This window comes from Choloepus didactylus, chromosome 14, assembly GCF_015220235.1.
Source record: "Choloepus didactylus isolate mChoDid1 chromosome 14, mChoDid1.pri, whole genome shotgun sequence".
Taxonomy (NCBI): Eukaryota; Metazoa; Chordata; class Mammalia; order Pilosa; family Megalonychidae; genus Choloepus; species Choloepus didactylus.
In genome coordinates, this window is record NC_051320.1 from 80,431,766 (window position 1) to 80,450,913 (window position 19,148).

At 36.4% G+C, this 19,148-nt stretch overlaps 1 protein-coding gene and 1 long non-coding RNA gene across 7 annotated transcripts in view; one reads left to right on the plus strand and one right to left on the minus strand.

Moving 5' to 3' along the window:
- Positions 1 to 19,148, minus strand: part of TATDN1 (TatD DNase domain containing 1) — a 49,867-nt gene that overhangs the window by 16,252 nt on the left and 14,467 nt on the right. For 4 of the 6 annotated variants that reach the window (XM_037803457.1, XM_037803456.1, XM_037803460.1 and 1 more), the window contains 6 exons: positions 18,739 to 18,802; positions 17,056 to 17,199; positions 16,910 to 16,952; positions 3,110 to 3,195; positions 2,985 to 3,025; positions 1,377 to 1,453 (listed from right to left, as the gene is read on the minus strand). In XM_037803457.1, coding sequence (XP_037659385.1) covers positions 1,377 to 1,453; positions 2,985 to 3,025; positions 3,110 to 3,195; positions 16,910 to 16,952; positions 17,056 to 17,199; positions 18,739 to 18,802 — 455 coding nt within the window. Of the gene's footprint in view, positions 1 to 1,376; positions 1,454 to 2,984; positions 3,026 to 3,109; positions 3,196 to 16,909; positions 16,953 to 17,055; positions 17,200 to 18,665; positions 18,803 to 19,148 lie in introns of those variants that run through there. The other 2 variants (XM_037803459.1, XM_037803461.1) reach the window with 2 other exon arrangements.
- The window catches only part of LOC119509441, a 35,434-nt gene that overhangs the window by 15,444 nt on the left and 842 nt on the right, over positions 1 to 19,148 (plus strand). The gene's annotated exons all lie outside the window — the stretch shown is intronic.

Here is a 19,148-nt window from a genome sequence, read left to right on the forward strand (position 1 = left end):
AAAATAACGGCATTTTACAGAGCTGTTGGAAAGTGTTTAAGAGGGCTTTGAATTTTGAAGAAAGCTGGGTAAATGAAAACATGATGCAAGATACTTTGGGTAAATAAAAATAGTACAAGAAAAGAAATGCAAGCATGTTATACCACATGGTACAAGAATCAAAAATATTTATATAGACAAAATGTCTATGTACATAGACATAATAATGTAAACACTGAATGTTACTATAAACAAAAAGTACTCTCAATAACACAATGAGAGTTGAGTCATTCTTAGTGACTATACGAGAAGAATATGAAGGAAATATTGGAGGTGGTGGGATCGTACAAGATAAAAGAACTAAAATCCTCATGTATCTTAATGACACTAGACAAAAGGGATTAATCAAGAGTTAATAACAGTATATGCTGTTATTTTGAAATATGGAGATAAATAGCAAAGTTGTTGCCTCTGGAAGGCTGACTTAGGGTGGGGGACAGGCTGTGAGGACTGATATTTGTTTATAAGTCTTTTTAGTGTTTCTTGACTTTAATCCATATGTATATATTCCTTTGCATATTAATTTATAAATATAATTATTTTTTAAACTGAAAGCATCCAGGACATTTATGTAAGTCTGAACTCTAGAGAAAATAAGTAATTCTCTTTTACTAAGGAGATTTCAGAACTAAATATAATCAGAAAAGTAGTTATTTTAAGGGAATAAAACACTGAAGATGGGAACCAAGTCTCACACTATTTTGCAATTCACTTGGTAAACTACACTTGTGAAAAGACACTGGTGGAAACTTATGCATTTGGAAGAAAATGAGCCCAGGTACCTAGCTGTGCTAGCTTAAAGACTAGCGAGTGCATGTGGTTCAGTGTAGGATTTTAGCGGAAAGATCACAGAATAAGAAGTCAGAGGACACAGGTTTAAGTACTGGTTCTCATACTCATCAATAACTTCATACCTGTTTCTTAACTTTCATGAGCCTCAGTTTCTTGGTTGACACCAATATATAAGATACGTGTGTAACAGTATAACTTTCCCCAGACATCACTTGTGTATATCTGATACCATGAACACATGTGTTAAAGGTATAAAATGACCTAAGAGAATGAACTGGATTGCTAAAGCAAGCTAGCTGTTTATCTCAACCCAAAATTGTTTTCCATTATTAGAACACAGGGTAGTAGTCTGTAACTTTAAAGCTTTAACTTTTAATAGTAATGTACTGTTAATTACTTGCATAAATACTGAAATTTCCAAGCAAAGATCAATGCAAAACATGTACAGACTTACTAAAACTAATCTGAAATCTTTAATCAAGTCACTGTGAAACAATTTAAGAAAGTTGCTTAGTATAAAAATTAAAGAAAAGCTAAGAACGTACCAACCATTAAATCCTATGTAAAGATCCAAGTCAATCAAAGCAGCTGCTGCTTCCTTGGTACCATCAAATGAGTGCACCTAGGGACACAAAGGTGTATTATTAAAATAACTACTTTCTTTAAAATTCTAAATAACATTCTTAGACTTACCAAGCAAAAATACAGATGCATGTAAGGGTTTTTAGGATGCAGGGTTTAAAATGGAGCAACCCCTATGATTTTTATTTTCAAATCAAATTTCACAGTTAAAACCTGTCATCATTTCAGCTGACATATGAGAAGGAGTTAGCTGCTTAGACTTTCTCTGTGCAGTGGCTGTGTTTATGTCTCTGCACTACCATTATTGCAAATACTTCCAGGAAGGGGGCATTCGGGAAGTGCATGACCATATTCTTAGGCAAAAGCATGAAGAAAGGTTTTAAGTGTTATAAAATTTTTAAATATCATTCAATTTTTCTATTATAGGACATTTTTTTTTCTAGAAGAGAAGTCTTTAAAGAGGCAAGTTTTAATATTTGCAACTACAGAGGTAATGCTGCTAGAAATTGGGAAATTGTCATATAGTCAATATCAGCTCAGCAGGCAAAAAAGGATTGAAGATGATGTTTCCTTCAAAGACACAGTGGTTAAGGCATAGCTTTCGTAGTTAGGATGCATTTAGGTAATCAAAAACAAACAACTGAAAACTTTCCTTTAAAAAATAAGGTCACCTAATAAGTGACATTACATTTATACTGAGTCAATAAAGAAAACTATTACACAGCTTCTCCTAAAGTGTATATTCTTTCCCTTAGCAATTCTGGTTGACTAGAAAACAGCCTCTGTTAAATGTGATTTCTCATAAACCACTTCAGAAAGTTAGTTTTAATTTTTTATTTGGCAGTTTCTTTTTTGATAAAAGGCAAACATTTAAACTGGATTTGTTGTTGCTGTTGTTAATTTTTTAAAACTATTATAGAATCAACCAAGTTCTAAATCCTGATTTAGAAATAAAGCAAATGGGCCAAGAGGTAGTGTCTGAAGGTTAAAATAAGTGCCACCAGTATCCCAAGGGCATTAAAGACTCATTTCCGAAGTACAGGGTTAATAAGATTAAAATGCACAGTAATATTAACACCATAGCGATGCAGAAAACATACGTATGAAACTGTCAAAGCAACACACTGTAGGTATGCAGGAAGTGCTCAATGCTATTTCCTCTTTCCTTAGTTGGCACCATATAACTGATTTCGTATACCTGGATAACAGCTTGTTCACTGGAGACCAGTGAGTCTCCTGTAATTATATATAAAAATGTGTATATATAAGCATTTTCTGTCTCAAAGGAGACCATGATCCAAAAAAAGCTTAAAAAAAATCACTATTGTGGATTCATATGTTAAGTGGTGGGCAGATAATATTTATGGAAAACACCTTAAGACTTAAAACAATATAATTTATGTTCATATCACATCTGGCCCATAGAATCAAAAGTCAAATTTACATGCCTTTCAAATAATGGGAGAACCACCTTAATAATGTTATTGCTGAGAGGAGAATCACTTTAGGGGATAACCTTAACAACCAAGATGCTTTTGTGCAACACACATGAAAAACGATTTTATACTCACCACTCCACCTACACACCGATCTCTATTTCTTTTCATTATGTCTATGAATTAAAAATAGAAAGGACTTTTAATGAAAAGCTTGCTTACTGAAAAATGTTTAAATTGAGATATTAACTTTAACTCACCAAAAAATTCAGCGTGTGAGTTTCGACAATGAAGAAACATTGGTAATTTTGTTTGTTCTGAAAGTTCAAACTGTTTTTCAAAATATCTGCATAATGCAAAAAAAACTGTTTAAAATTTTATTTTAGCATGAGAAAAATAATTTTATTCTTTTGAAATTATAGGACAAAAATAGTGAATTCAGACATTTAGTTCTATCATGCTTAGCACAGGGCTTTTATAACATGCAGCTGCTGGAAAAGGATACTTCATTTTCTAGCAAGAAAAAAAAAACTGAGTCTTTATAAAATTATTTTCAGAAATGTTTCTTAGTTTTTCCATTATGACTGCTGGATAAATAGGTAGCACTTCACTATTGATCTTTAGAAGTAAAGAGGTACCAGGTTTATATTTAGAGTGACTGGGGATATTCTGTTCCCGCTATAATGTTTTTAACTAGTTTTCCTACCAAACCTCAGCAAAAGAAGGGACATCCATACCGTATCCTGCAACATCCCATTCCTACAGCATGTGTTGGTGGCACAGTGCATGCTGATGGCCCCCTGTCACACTAGCTGACTGAGTGCCATCAGTGAGATTCAGTTCACTGAAGTGCAAAGCCATTTTGTAACCAATTTTCTATGTACTGTTAGAAATTATTGACACTGGGCAAAAATAAGGTTTCCCTTAAAAATAAATCCAAATATTTGTTAGATAGCCCCCAAATGAATTATACTATTTTTCTGAAAAATGACAATTACACAATAAAATGGCAGCCCTTAATATTTTTAGAGTACTTTGTAGTTTTTCAGTTGCCACACACCATTATCTCATTTGATCAATGTAACCCTAGGATAGGACAATAACTGGTGTCAGAAAGGTTAAGGTACCTTCTTTAAAATCTTAATACATGAAGTGTCAAACTTGAAACCAGAACTTAATTGCTCTATCTCCAAGTCCCAGCCCAAACAACCTAAAAACTAATTATTTCAAAGAAGCCTCTCCTGATCTCAAAATATGACACCATTCAGAGGCTATAATGGGGTGGGGTGTTTAGTTTTTTATTTCAGCATAGCCCTCTCATTCTCATTCATGCTCATATAGTTTTAACTGAAACCAGGAGTTATGATAGGTGGCTTATTTAAATGAGCTTAGCTCTTCTGGGTTCTTTAATTTTAAGAAGTAATTTCCCTGTATTTTACCTAAACCTCTTTTACTATTTATGTCTATATCTTATATCTCCTTAAATGCAGGACAACTATTTTCCAGATGCATAATTTTTATTAATTAAATTGTATATAATTAATAGATATAATTTAATTTATAAATTAAATTAATTAGAACTGGAAGTATATATTTTTAGAAATAGTCTTTAAAATTGCTGGTCTATGTCTCTAGTGAGGTCATTGTTTCAGTTTTTAAATAGCCTTCTTTTCAAATTCTGCTAGGCTAGAATAAGTAAAAATATTGTTTTAAAGTGCTAAAATTTAGCAGTGTAGGATATACCAATGAATACTTGGAAGACTAATAACTATTACAGTTCCTCTTTCCACAGCCTGTAAAGTAATTCAAATGTCAGCAATTAAGTGTGCTCCGGCGATTATGTAAACTTGCCTATACATTTGGCTTCTGGCTACTGAGAGCAGACAGTCTATGTGCTCAGCACCTTCTGCTGATTTTTTTTTCCATGGAGAAAGCCACAGATGTACTGAAACTAATGGTCAGCTTGGAAATTAGCCCTTATTGCAGAGTGGCAAAAGTACAATTTATGAAAAAAATATGCCCAAGAATATGCCTACAGAATTTTCATAATTTGAAAAAAGAAAGGTCCATGAGCTCAAGCTAGCTAAGTCTCATAAGGAAGCTAAGTGGCCAAAAAAAAAAAAACAACAAATGATACAGAATGAGGATAACTGATGCTTAACATCAAATGACAAATGCTTTTAAAGGATGTAGTGAATTAAAGTAGGGACTTTTCACACCATCATGCTGCCTCAGCATCTCCAAGGTTAGTAGTAATATAAGGGGTTCTGCATTGTCATGATGCCTCAGCATCTTAGACCCTATCATTAGGTCCCTCAGTGACCACTCCTGACACCTGCTTACATAAGATAACCAGCTTCCTCCTCCTCCAGGCCTCCTACCTGGGTTCATGCTCTTGAAAAGTCAAATACAAACTCCCCAATCCCCATTCTTGCTTAACCAACTGCTATAGCTCCACTCATATAGTACAATTCCCAGAGATCACTGTAACTTCTTGCTCCCTACCTGCCTGGTGGAGCGTACACCCGACATGTTGAATCCAAAAACCACAATGAATCACACTGGTATGTATACTTTAGCACAGAGTGGCAATTCCTCCCCTAAACTGGCTAATAGCAGAGATGGCCTCAAATTCTCACATCTAGAATCATCTAAATCCCCCAAAACTATTTTGAAACCTTGCCTGATGTCTTATTTAAATAAAAAAAAAAGAAAGAAAAAAAAAAAGTACTGACATTTAAAGCTCCAAGAAAAGCCTAAAACAAATTCCTTCTTCCCAAAAGACAAAGAGCTCTAACTTCCAACAAGAAAAGGAGTGTAGCATAGGGCAAAGAAACTGAAAGTAACAGGCTATGGCTGAAAGAATAAACCTTTCCCTTATTCTCATGCTTGGCTTCTCTTTCTTATTCTTTTTTTTTTTTTTTTTTTTTCATATTTCAGTTTTTATTTTAGCAAGGTCCGGGTGGAAGAAAGAACATAATTACTTAGAACTTCTTGGGAAAACAAATCAATAAATCACTCAGAAATAGGCTATGCATTGGGCATTATTCCTGTTTCTGCTTTTTAGTTAGGAGAAGCACATTATATTAAAAAGATATGCTTGGTGCCTAACATCAAGGCTAACCTTTAATCTCTGACTTTATATAAACATAAAAACCATGAATAAAAAAGACTGTTTCTAGGGGGGTGTTTTATTTTCCTAGGCTGCTCAAAGCAGCAACCCTGAAATGGGTTGGCTTTTTTTTTTTTTTTTTTTTTTTTTTTTTTTAATCATCATTTTATTGAGATATATTCACATACCACGCAGTCATACAAAACAAATTGTACTTTCGATTGTTTACAGTACCATTACATAGTTGTACATTCATCACCTAAATCAATCCCTGACACCTTCATTAGCACACACACAAAAATAACAAGAATAATAATTAGAGTGAAAAAGAGCAATTGAAGTAAAAAAGAACACTAGGTACCTTTGTCTGTTTGTTTGCTTCCCCTACTTTTCTACACATCGATCCATAAACTAGACAAAGTGGAGTTTGGTCCTTATGGCATTCCCAATCCCACTGTCACCCCTCATAAGCTACATTTTTATACAACTGTCTTCGAGATTCATGGGTTCTGGGTTGTAGTTTAATAGTTTCAGGTATCCACCACCAGCTACCCCAATTCTTTAGAACCTAAAAAAGGTTGTCTAAAGTGTGCGTAAGAGTGCCCACCAGAGTGATCTCTCGGCTCGTTTTGGAATCTCTCTGCCACTGAAGCTTATTTCATTTCCTTTCACATCCCCCTTTTGGTCAAGAAGATGTTCTCCATCCCACGATGCCGGGTCTACATTCCTCCCCGGGAGTCATATTCCACGTTGCCAGGGAGATTCACTTCCCTGGGTGTCTGATCCCACGTAGGGGGGAGGGCAGTGATTTCACCTTTCAAGTTGGCTTAGCCAGAGAGAGAGGGCCACATCTGAGCAACAAAGAGGCATTCAGGAGGAGACTCTTAGGCACAAATACAGGGAGGCCTAGCCTCTCCTTTGCAGCAACCGTCTTCCCAAGGGTAAAACTTATGGTAGAGGGCTCAACCCATCAAACCACCAGTCCCCTATGTCTGTGGTCATGTTAGCAACCATGGAGGTGGGGTAGGCGAACACCCCTGCATTCTCCACAGGCTCCCCAAGGGGGCACTACATCTTTTTTTTTTTTTTTTTCCTTGTTTGTCTTTTTACTTTTTTTTTTTTTTTTTAACTTTCCCTTCTTTTTTCAAATCAACTGTATGAAAAAAAAAGTTAAAAAGAAAACAAACATACAATAAAAGAACATTTCAAAGAGACCATAGCAAGGGAGTAAGAAAAAGACAACTAACCTAAGATAACTGCTTAACTTCCAACATGTTCCTACTTTACCCCAAGAAAGTTACATACTATAGCAACATTTCAGTGAACTTGTTCCTACTACATCCATCAGAAATTAACAGACCATAGTCATTTCTGGGCATCCCCAGAACGTTAAATAGCTTATCTGTTCTTCTTGGATTATTGTTCCCCCTTCCTTAATTGCTCTCTACTGCTAGTTCCCCTACATTCTAAATTATAAACCATTTGTTTTACATTTTTCAAAGTTCACATTAGTGGTAGCATATAATATTTCTCTTTTTGTGCCTGGCTTATTTCGCTCAGCATTATGTCTTCAAGGTTCATCCATGTTGTCATATGTTTCACCAGATCGTTCCTTCTTACTGCCGCGTAGTATTCCATCGTGTGTATATACCACATTTTATTTATCCACTCATCTGTTGAAGGACATTTGGGTTGTTTCCATCTCTTGGCAATTGTGAATAATGCTGCTATGAACATTGGCGTGCAGATATCTGTTCGTGTCACTGCTTTCCGATCTTCCGGGTATATCCCGAGAAGTGCAGTCGCTGGATCGAATGGTAGCTCTATCTCTAGTTTTCTAAGGAACTGCCAGACTGACTTCCAGAGTGGCTGAACCATTATACAGTCCCACCAACAATGAATAAGAGTTCCAATTTCTCCACATCCCCTCCAGCATTTGTAGTTTCCTGTTTGTTTAATGGCAGCCATTCTAACCGGTGTTAGATGGTATCTCATTGTGGTCTTAATTTGCATCTCTCTAATAGCTAGTGAAGCTGAACATTTTTTCATGTGTTTCTTGGCCATTTGTATTTCCTCTTCAGAGAACTGTCTTTTCATATCTTTTGCCCATTTTATAATTGGGCTGTCTGTACTATTGTCATTGAGTTGTAGGATTTCTTTGTATATGCAAGATATCAGTCTTTTGTCAGATACATGGTTTCCAAAAATTTTTTCCCATTGAGTTGGCTGCCTCTTTACCTTTTTGAGAAATTCCTTTGAGGTGCAGAAACTTCTAAGCTTGAGGAGTTCCCATTTATCTATTTTCTCTTTTGTTGCTTGTGCTTTGGGTGTAAAGTCTAGGAAGTGGCCTCCTAATACAAGGTCTTGAAGATGTTTTCCTACATTATCTTCTAGGAGTTTTATGGTACTTTCTTTTATATTGAGATCTTTGGTCCATTTTGAGTTAATTTTTGTGTAGGGGGTGAGGTAGGGGTCCTCTTTCATTCTTTTGGATATGGATATCCAACTCTCCCAGCCCCATTTGTTGAAAAGACCATTATGGCTCAGTTCGGTGACTTTGGGGGCCTTATCAAAGATCAGTCGGCCATAGATCTGAGGGTCTATCTCTGAATTCTCAATTCGATTCCATTGATCTATATGTCTATCTTTGTGCCAGTACCATGCTGTTTTGGCAACTGTGGCTTTATAATAAGCTTCAAAGTCAGGGAGTGTAAGTCCTCCCACTTCGTTTTTCTTTTTTAGAGTGTCTTTAGCAATTCGAGGCATCTTCCCTTTCCAAATAAATTTGATAACTAGCTTTTCCAAGTCTGCAAAGTAGGTTGTTGGAATTTTGATTGGGATTGCATTGAATCTGTAGATGAGTTTGGGTAGAATTGACATCTTAATGACATTTAGCCTTCCTATCCATGAACATGGAATATTTTTCCATCTTTTAAAGTCCCCTTCTATTTCTTTTAGTAGAGTTATGTAGTTTTCTTTGTATAGGTCTTTTCCATCTTTGGTTAAGTTTATTCCTAGGTACTTGATTTTTTTAGTTGCTATTGAAAATGGTATCTTTTTCTTGAGTGTCTCTTCAGTTTGTTCATTTCTAGCATATAGAAACATTACTGACTTATGTGCATTAATCTTGTATCCCGCTACTTTGCTAAATTTGTTTATTAGCTCTAGTAGGTGTATCGTTGATTTCTCAGGGTTTTCTAGATATAAGATCATATCATCTGCAAACAATGACAGTTTTACTTCTTCTTTTCCAATTTGGATGCCTTTTATTTCTTTGTCTTGCCGGATTGCCCTGGCTAGCACTTCCAGCACAATGTTGAATAACAGTGGTGACAGCGGGCATCCTTGTCTTGTTCCTGATCTTAGAGGGAAGGCTTTCAGTCTCTCACCATTGAGTACTATGCTGGCTGTGGGTTTTTCATATATGCTCTTTATCATGTTGAGGAAGTTTCCTTCAATTCCTACCTTTTGAAGTGTTTTTATCAAAAAGGGATGTTGGATTTTGTCAAATGCTTTTTCAGCATCTATTGAGATGATCAATTGATTTTTCCCTTTCGAGTTTTTAATGTGTTGTAATACATTGATTGTTTTTCTTATGTTGAACCATCCTTGCATGTCTGGAATGAACCCCACTTGGTCATGGTGTATGATTTTTTTAATGTGTCTTTGGATTCGATTTGCAAGTATTTTGTTGAGGATTTTTGCATCTATATTCATTAGGGAGATTGGCCGGTAGTTTTCCTTTTTTGTAGCATCTTTGCCTGGTTTTGGTATTAGATTGATGTTAGCTTCATAAAATGAGTTAGGTAGTGTTCCATTTTTTTCACTGTTTTGAAAGAGTTTGAGTAAGATTGGTGTCAGTTCTTTCTGGAAAGTTTGGTAGAATTCCCCTGTGAAGCCATCTGGCCCTGGGCATTTATTTGTGGGAAGATTTTTGATGACTGATTGGATCTCTTTGCTTGTGATGGGTTGGTTGAGGTCTTCTATTTCTTCTCTGGTCAGTCTAGGTTGTTCATATGTTTCCAGGAAATTGTCCATTTCTTCTACATTATCCAGTTTGTTGCCATACAGTTGTTCATAGTATCCTCTTATAATTTTTTTAATTTCTTCAGGATCTGCAGTTATGTCACCTTTTTCATTCATTATTTTGTTTATATGGGTCTTCTCTCTTTTTGATTTTGTCAGTCTAGCTAGGGGCTTGTCAATCTTGTTGATCTTCTCAAAGAACCAACTTTTGGTGATATTTATCCTCTCTATTGTTTTTTTGTTCTCTATGTCATTTATTTCTGCTTTAATCCTTGTTATTTCTTTTCTTGTACTTGGTTTAGGATTGGTTTGCTGTTCATTTTCTAGCTTCTTCAGTTGATCCATTAGTTCTTTGATTTTGGCTCTTTCTTCCTTTTTAATATATGCGTTTAGTGCTATAAATTTCCCCCTTAGCACTGCTTTTGCTGCATCCCATAGGTTTTGGTATGTTGTGTTCTCATTTTCATTCGTCTCTATATATTTAGCAATTTCTCTTGCTATTTCTTCTTTAACCCACTGATTGTTTAGGAGTGTGTTGTTTAACCTCCAGGTATTTGTGAATTTTCTAAGTCTCTGATGGTTATTGACTTCTAATTGTATTCCATTGTGGTCAGAGAATGTGCTTTGAATAATTTCAATCTTTTTAAATTTATTGAGGCTTGTTTTATGTCCCAGCATATGATCTATTCTGGAGAAAGTTCCGTGAGCACTAGAAAAGTATGTGTATCCTGTTGATTTGGGATGTAATGTCCTGTAGATGTCTGTTAAATCTAATTCATTTATCAGATTGTTTAGGTTTTCAGTTTCCTTATTGGTCTTCTGTCTGGTTGATCTATCTATAGGAGAGAGTGATGTGTTGAAGTCTCCCACAATTATTGTGGAAACATCAATTGCTTCCTTTAGTTTTGCCAATGTTTCTCTCATGTATTTTGTGGCACCTTGATTGGGTGCATAGACATTTACGATTGTTATTTCTTCTTGCTGAATTGCCCCTTTTATTAGTATGTAGTGGCCTTCTTTGTCTCTCAAAACATCCCTGCATTTGAAGTCTATTTTATCTGAGATTAATATTGCTACACCTGCTTTCTTTTGGCTGTAGCTTGCATGAAATATTTTTTTCCATCCTTTCACTTTCAGTTTCTTTGTGTCCCTGTGTCTAAGATGAGTCTCTTGTATGCAACATATTGATGGTTCATTTTTTTTGATCCATTCTGCGAATCTATATCTTTTAACTGGGGAGTTTAATCCATTTACATTCAACGTTAAAACCGTGAAGGCATTTCTTGAATCGGCCATCTTATCCTTTGGATTATGTTTGCCATATTTTCCCTCTCTCTATTAATATCCTTTATTGTACCCATACCGAATCTCTTTAGTACTGAACCTTTCTCCAAGTCTCTCTGTCCTGTCTTTGTTTCTCTGTCTGTAGGGCTCCCTTTAGTATCTCCAGTAGGGCAGGTCTCTTGTTAGCAAATTCTCTCAGCATTTCTTTGTCTGTGAAAAATTTAAGCTCTCCCTCAAATTTGAAGGAGAGCTTTGCTGGATAAAGTATTCTTGGCTGGAAATTCCTCTCACTCAGAATTTTAAATATATCGTGCCACTGCCTTCTCGCCTCCATGGTGGCTGCTGAGTAGTCACTACTTAGTCTTATGCTGTTTCCTTTGTATGTGGTGAATTGCTTTTCTCTTGCTGCTTTCAGAACTTGCTCCTTCTCTTCTATGTTTGACAGTGTGATCAGTATATGTCTCGGAGTGGGTTTTTTTGGATTTATTCTATTTGGAGTTCGCTGAGCATTTATGATTTGTGTATTTATGTTGTTTAGAAGATTTGGGAAGTTTTCCCCAACAATTTCTTTGAATACTCTTTCTAGACCTTTACCCTTTTCTTCCCCTTCTGGGACACCAATGAGTCTTATATTCGGACGTTTCATATTATCTATCATATCCCTGAGGTCCATTTCGAGTTTTTCAATTTTTTTCCCCATTCTTTCTTTTATGCTTTCATTTTCCATTCTGTCATCTTCCAGGTCACTGATTCGTTGTTCAACTTCCTCTAGTCTTGTACTATGAGTGTCCAGAATCTTTTTAATTTGGTCAACAGTTTCTTTAATTTCCATAAGATCATCCATTTTTTTATTTAGTCTTGCAATGTCTTCTTTATGCTCTTCTAGGGTCTTCTTGATTTCCTTCATATCCCGTACTAGGGTCTCATTGTTCATCTTTAGTTCTTTGAGTAGCTGCTCTAGGTGTGTCTCTTCTGGTCTTTTGATTTGGGTGCTTGGGCTTGGGTTATCCATATCGTCTGGTTTTTTCATATGCTTTATAATTTTCTGTTGTTTTTGGCCTCGTGGCATTTGCTGACCTTGATAGGGTTCTTTTAGGGTTTGTAGACCAGTTGAAGTCCTTATCTCTAATTTATCAGATCTACAGCTTCGTGGAGTACACTTTCTCTAACTAACCAGCAGGTGGCGTCCACGAGCCACCTGTTCTCCACAAGCCAGATCTCCCCTGCTTAGCCTTTTTGGTGAGTGGGGGAGTGAGTCTTGTGGGGCCCAATTGGTGTCCCAAGCTTGCGTGTGTAGTTGGTGTTGCCTGCCCTGTATGTGGGGCGTGTTTCTGGGCAGTCGGGGAGGGGGGGTGGCCCTAACAATCAAATCTCCCTGATGATCCTAGAGTTTTAAAGCTACTGCAATAGTCTAATCCTTCAGTTCAGTCCTGCCACAGTTTGTCTCTGCCACTGACCCACAAGTCTTTGGTATTGGCGTATGGCTCCTGAGACTTGCAAGTGGGCCCCTCTTCCAGGCTGTGCACCCCGGGTCCTCTGTTGAGGGATGACTGTGCTATGTCACAGGTGAGTGCCGTCCCCCCAGGGCAGTTCTGGGCTGCTGGGCTGTGTTGGGAGGCTCCCAGTCTGCTCAAATGATGGCTGAATGGGGCTCTGTTAATTCACACTGCTCCCCCTTCCCAGCTCTGGGACATTCAGCTGAGGTTGCAGGGAAGGCTAATGTCCACGCCCAGTTTTGTGGTGTGTGCCTGTTATTTGAAGCACTTCCGTCACACTGGGTTGTCTGGGGCAGCTCTGGGCTATGGGGCTGGCGATGGGCAGGAGTGTTTCCTGTCCACCAGGATGGTGGCTGTGAGCGGACACCCCCCTTTTCTTGGGAAGTTGTGTTGTTTAGTGAATTTTCTCAGCCACTGGATTATTGCCTTTTGTCTCAGAGCTCTCTTAGTTCTGCTCTTGACTTGAGGTGCCCAAATTTCAATTCTTTGAAGCTTTCTGTATTGAGCTTCTTAGAGTAATTGTTTTAGAAAAAGCAAAAAGGATTTAAAAAAAAAAAAAAAAAAAAAAAACAAAAAAAAAAAACGGCCCTCCTCAGAGATCTAATGGGTTATTGAAATGCTAATAGACAAAGCAACCAGGGCCATTAAGGAAAGGTGCCCAGGGCAGAGAGATCAGCCTTGCTTCGGGATTTGCATATGCGCCTCAAGGCCTGATCTCCGCCCTTCCCCTTTCTGTGTTCACCAGAACTCCAAAAATCCTCTGCTTTTATTTTGGAGTTTTTCGTGTTGTTTTTTTTCTATGCCTGTCTCCTCTCTGCTGGGCTGGCTGCTCTCAGAGTCTCTGGTGTCTGGCCTCAGTCTATCTGTGGTTGGAGTTTGAATCAGTAGAATGAGTTTCCGATAAGAGCAGCCACTGCAATTCTCCCTTCTCCTTCCTGGAGCTGACAGCCCCTCCTCCCCCGGGACTGAGCCTGGCTGGGAGGGGCGCGGGTCCCCTGGCCGCAAAAACTTACAGATTTCGCTGATCTCAGCAGTTCCACGTTTTCATGAGTGTTGTATGAAGTATGCCCAAAGACAGATTGCTCTGTGGTGTCCAGTCCACGCAGTTCCTGGCTTTTTACCTACTTTCCTGGAGGAGTAACTAAAACATACAGCTCACCAGTCTGCCATCTTGCCCCGCCTCCTCTCTTATTCTTTTAAGATGGTTTTCAAAAGCCCCAAGCAAAAACTATAGTCAATGTTTTCTTTTAGGATGGCAATATTTCTAATAAGAATCATGTAACAATTGCCATAATTTACTGAACACTTATATGTGCCAGGCATGGCCCTATGGGCTTTACATACCATATATTACGAAATCTAGGTAGTATTATCCCCATTCAAAAGATGAGGGATTGAGGTTTACAAAGGGCTATACAGCCACTAACTGGCAGTTATGATTCAAACCCAAGCTCTGTTGATTTTAAAGATCATCCTTTTAACTCCATGTTATATACTGACTTTACTCAACATTATTTTCAGATACTGTGTCTATTACACATTAGTTTTTTTTTTTCTGTCTTGTCTCCTAATCCATTACACTTATTTAATTATCCTCTGACTACATTTTTACTTAAAAAGAAAAACAAAACAAAAGAACAAACTACAAATCATATATTGGCTCATTTTTTCAGAGGCTATAAAAGCACAGGAGACCAACATCTTTAATTCTTCCAAGAATAGACCCAACAGCAAAAGATGAATTATAGCCTTTTTGATATGCTGCCCTACAAGAATAAAAAAGACCATTCACTCTTTATTAAGCATTCATCAAACATTTACAGAGTACCTACCACGTTCTAGACTACCATGCTAGATGTTTTGGAAACTACAACATGACTAAGACTCGGTATGTGCCTTTGAAGGACTTCAAGACTAGTATATGTTGTGAGAGAGGAAGGAGTAACATAAAACCTACTTTTCAGTACACTATGAGAAATGCTGAAACAAGTAGAGTGCTATGAGTACACAGGAAAGGGGCTGCATGCTATTTGTACATGGTAGGGGAGAAAGGAGGGAGGAGGGATACTTGTTTCCTTACTAATAATCCAACTGTGAATATTACTGGTGTGTCTTCATTTCACCAACTAAGTCATTCAATGTTATATATTTAAAAAAAAAATCTCCAGTTTAACTGTCCATGTTTTCCAGATTTCCACCCAACTTTAGTTTGTCTTAGCTTTAGCTGCTCTAGAAGAGGCCTTGCTCACACGTCATCCCTTTAGCAAAGGATCCCTGACTCCCCCAGAAAGTTAGTTTTTCCCTCTGCTAGCCACACACCTTTTTGATACAATTTTCCAACCTATTTTTACTATTTATGTCTTTTCTTGTCTGTAAAGGCATAAAAACCAAGTCTTGTTCTTTTCTGTATCATACTGAAGAGGCACTCAATAATCATTTACTGAATAGATTTAGGATTGTTTTATTACAGATTAACATAAACTACATTCGGCTATAAATATTGTTTTAAATTCTGATTTTGCTCTGATGATGATGTGTTCTCAGAGAAGTAAAAAAGAACAGATGCACTCAGTTTTAATTTAATGCAAAAATTATGCTAAAATTATGCTGTTTCAAAATAAGCTTTAACTCATTCTGAATGAAAACTCACATGGGCAAGATCTTGGGGGACTCTGCAACTCCCTTGATAATACAGTATTTTTGACTCATCAGGTTCATCCTTTCCGAAACAGACACTGAAGTTGAGGAATAATGTCCATGGGCTTAACCTTAATAAGAAAGACTCTACTAAAGATAACTGTTTTTCTATTTAACTGTGAACATGTGGACTTTTAAGGTTAAGTGAGCTAATCTACACGCATTCAAGAGAGGTATAGGGATTTAGTGATCAGACGTATGTCCCTGAGAAACACAGCAAATTATGTACCACAAACGTAACAGCTCTGAAAGTGTCTGAAAATGTCCACAGAACATTACTTTGACCCATTACGTTTAACTCAAGTTAAGGACTTTCACATGCCAGAATTTTGGTGTGTGAAGTCTTGAGTATGACACACTCCACTAGTAAATATGCTCCTTACTACAGTGATTATTAATTGGATTGGACCAATCAGGATCTAGTTTGCGGTGGGGCGGGGGAAAGAGGTAGGGAGGAAGTACATTTTTGGCATTCAGGCCATCAAGTCACTGGTTTAATCAAGATCATCTCACAGAGAGATTAATAAACATTACCATAAAGCTGGACAGGCTCTTATTAGATGACCTGGTCCAGACTTCTCCTTCATGTCTAAGACATTAAGCAGGATGGAAGGTGGTTTATTCTTAAAGATCTCTAGGGACAAATATTATACCTTAGTTATATTTTTGTATATTCAGTTCCCAGCAGTTTCTGGCAAGGAGTAATCAATAAATATTTGTTGAATGACTGAATAACTAACCTCTTTTAGCACCTAATTCTAATGTTTTATCATCTTGATAATTAAGACATTGTGTCTGAAATTCAAAATACTTTATGTTTTAAATTAGACCTGTGATCTAATTTTCTTTTCAGCCTAAAACACTGACCCACCAGTGTGACGATAGGAGCTCTAACTAAAAGCTACAGGTGATGGGTTGTAGGAGGTCCTGAGGCTTTTGAAGCTTTGAAGTTTTATTAGAAGCCACCACTCTCAATATGGCTCCTATTAAAGGACTCTTGGGTTCCAAACTGACCATATCTAATGCCCAGCATGAGTAAAATATGCTTTTCCAGCTTTGGTGACTGAACTTAACAATCCATTTTTAATATTCCTTGCTCTTAAATCATACCCCCCAAAACTGTATGTAATTTGTTCCACTGGAATGGTTCATGTATGAATGCATTTGTTAAACAAATGAAAAACAAAGTATCATGTACAGCTCATCCCTTATTTCTATCATTACAACCAATTTAGATAATCAACTATATGCTTCCATCCCTTATGAATGGAATTTGTTTCATTTAACTTTTTTACATTGGGCAAAAGTTATTAACTTGTGATATACAATGGGAGAAAAGTAAACATTCTGATGCTTAATCTAACTGCATTTTCAGCTGATAAAAGCTATTAAAAAATCACTCTTAAGATTTTACAATAATTTCTAAAGATAATAAATTTCCTTACTTGAGTTGCGTGTCTTTGGGACAAAACTGTAGTCGGTCAAAATCTTTAAGAGATGAAAAAAGAATCAATAATTACTCATGACTTGTGCAGAACAAATCAAATTAATTTCGAACAAAATCACTCTAAGTGGCTGGGTGGGCACTTACCAAGTCCACATTCCCCAATTGCTACAACTTTCCCTTTATTGTTTTCTGCAAGATTTAGCAACTCCATTAAGTAAAGATCAGGGTTATTCTTTTCAAATTCACCACATCTCGTAGGATGACATCCAACTGTACTGAAAAACATAGCTAACACAAAATAGTATCTTAGGGTTATTCTCAAAATATTTTTTCATATATTTAATATACAAATGTGAGAGAACAACATGTTCAACTGGTTAATTTTTAAAAACTGCCATAAAACTATTCAAACGATTTAAATCAGTACCAGAACTATTTTATTAATTGTAAAAGAACTTCTGGAATGCCTTAACAAAGTAGGGCATGAATATGAAAACTGTCTTAATGTATTCATAAAATAATTAACTCAGCTCTTCCCCAAACTTGACATTTACTGAGCCTTGTAGAATGGAAAATGAAAACTTCTTGAAATGTCATCACCTAATTTTATCTTTTATATTCACTGTTTATATAACTGTCTTGATTCAAGTATTTAAAATAAACAGTTAAAATGTTTTCCTCTTAAAAAGAATGGCAGAGTGATTTAAAGAGGTAGAAGGGATGGTTAAGTTCTCTAATAAAAAAGAAAACTCATTTATTTGGAGGCCAGATCTTGACGGCTTCAAATCATATGGAATACAAATGAGAAGTCAGAGGTAAACAAAAAGTGAGCATTGAATGGCTTAGTGGTCACTAAATGCATGCATCTTAGCCCATAGGTGAGCTGTAGAACCATCCTCTCCTATGCAGGTGTTTACATGTAAAAGGAGGCAGCACACTTAAAGCAGGGAATATACAATGCACAGGGATAGGAGTGGATGAAAGCTGATAATGGAGACAGGAGAACTTTTAAAACCATAGCTGTTTGGGAATAAAAAGTATTCAAGAAAATATTCTTATACACCTTAACAGCTTCTGAGAAAGTGATTATTTTTATGACCTTCATCACTAAGAAAAAGTGGCAGTGGATCCTAAGAGAAGGATGCATTTTAGAAAGATTTTATAAAAAATAGCTTTTAATAAGTTTTTATCTATAAAGGAACACATCAGTAACATGAAAAATTATGTGGAATGCATCATTCCTCAGTGTCTAGTATATGAGGCATGCAAAAAAGAAAAGTTAAATGAATACCAGATAAAGGAAGTGTTTTATGTAACTAAAATTTCCTTTAAGAATCAATTCCAGAAACTTTCTAGATTTTAAATAAACACAGAATGTATGAACATATGGTCTCTACCGCATATAACATTGTATATTATATTCTATTTGTATCCTGGGACTTTGCCTAGTGTCTGACCCATATAATGAATACTTAATGATCTTTCAAAGCTTAAGTTAAAAAAAGAGTAAACAAAAAGCAACTCATATCTTAAGCATATTACAACATATGCACAAAAATTCCACATCAGGAATACCTGAGGTTAAATTACGTATCCAGTGAACTTCACTCCCATTAAATAAAATCTTAAAATAATCTTTAGTAAGACCTAAGAGGTTTTATCAAGCATCTGATATACCAATTGGAACATTCAGTTTTTCATCTGAATCATGTCCCTTTCCTTTGTTTCCACAGTCATGATTCAATGTATTGTACCTGAAGCAGTCCTCAAAAAGACTTCTTCAAAATAAAATTCAAATTTTTTTTGGTAAAAGTAATAGGAGGATACCATTTGTTTGTGCCAAATGCAGTGCATCTTTGCTGTCTTGTAGATTTCCACCTGTAATCATAAACTGAAATAGAAACAAAACAAACCTGACTTTAATATGACATCGACAAGTTCCTCAAACATGGCTTCCTGCTTCTTTTTTTCCAGAATGCCTTTTCCTCTGTCACGCACCTACCCTTCCTTTAAAATTCGGCCCAGCTCATTGTTGAGATTCTAGGTAATAGTGTTGGATTGTAGGTAACTTTGGTTGAAAGGGTTTGTTTAGAGTCATGTATGTCACTAGAAGGAAAGCTAGAGGTTTAAATATGGGATTGTATAATACAGTGAACCTTGAGTAGACATTGACACTACAAATATAAATAAGTTCTTTCATGAACTGTTACAAATGTACAACACTTGTACAAAGAGTT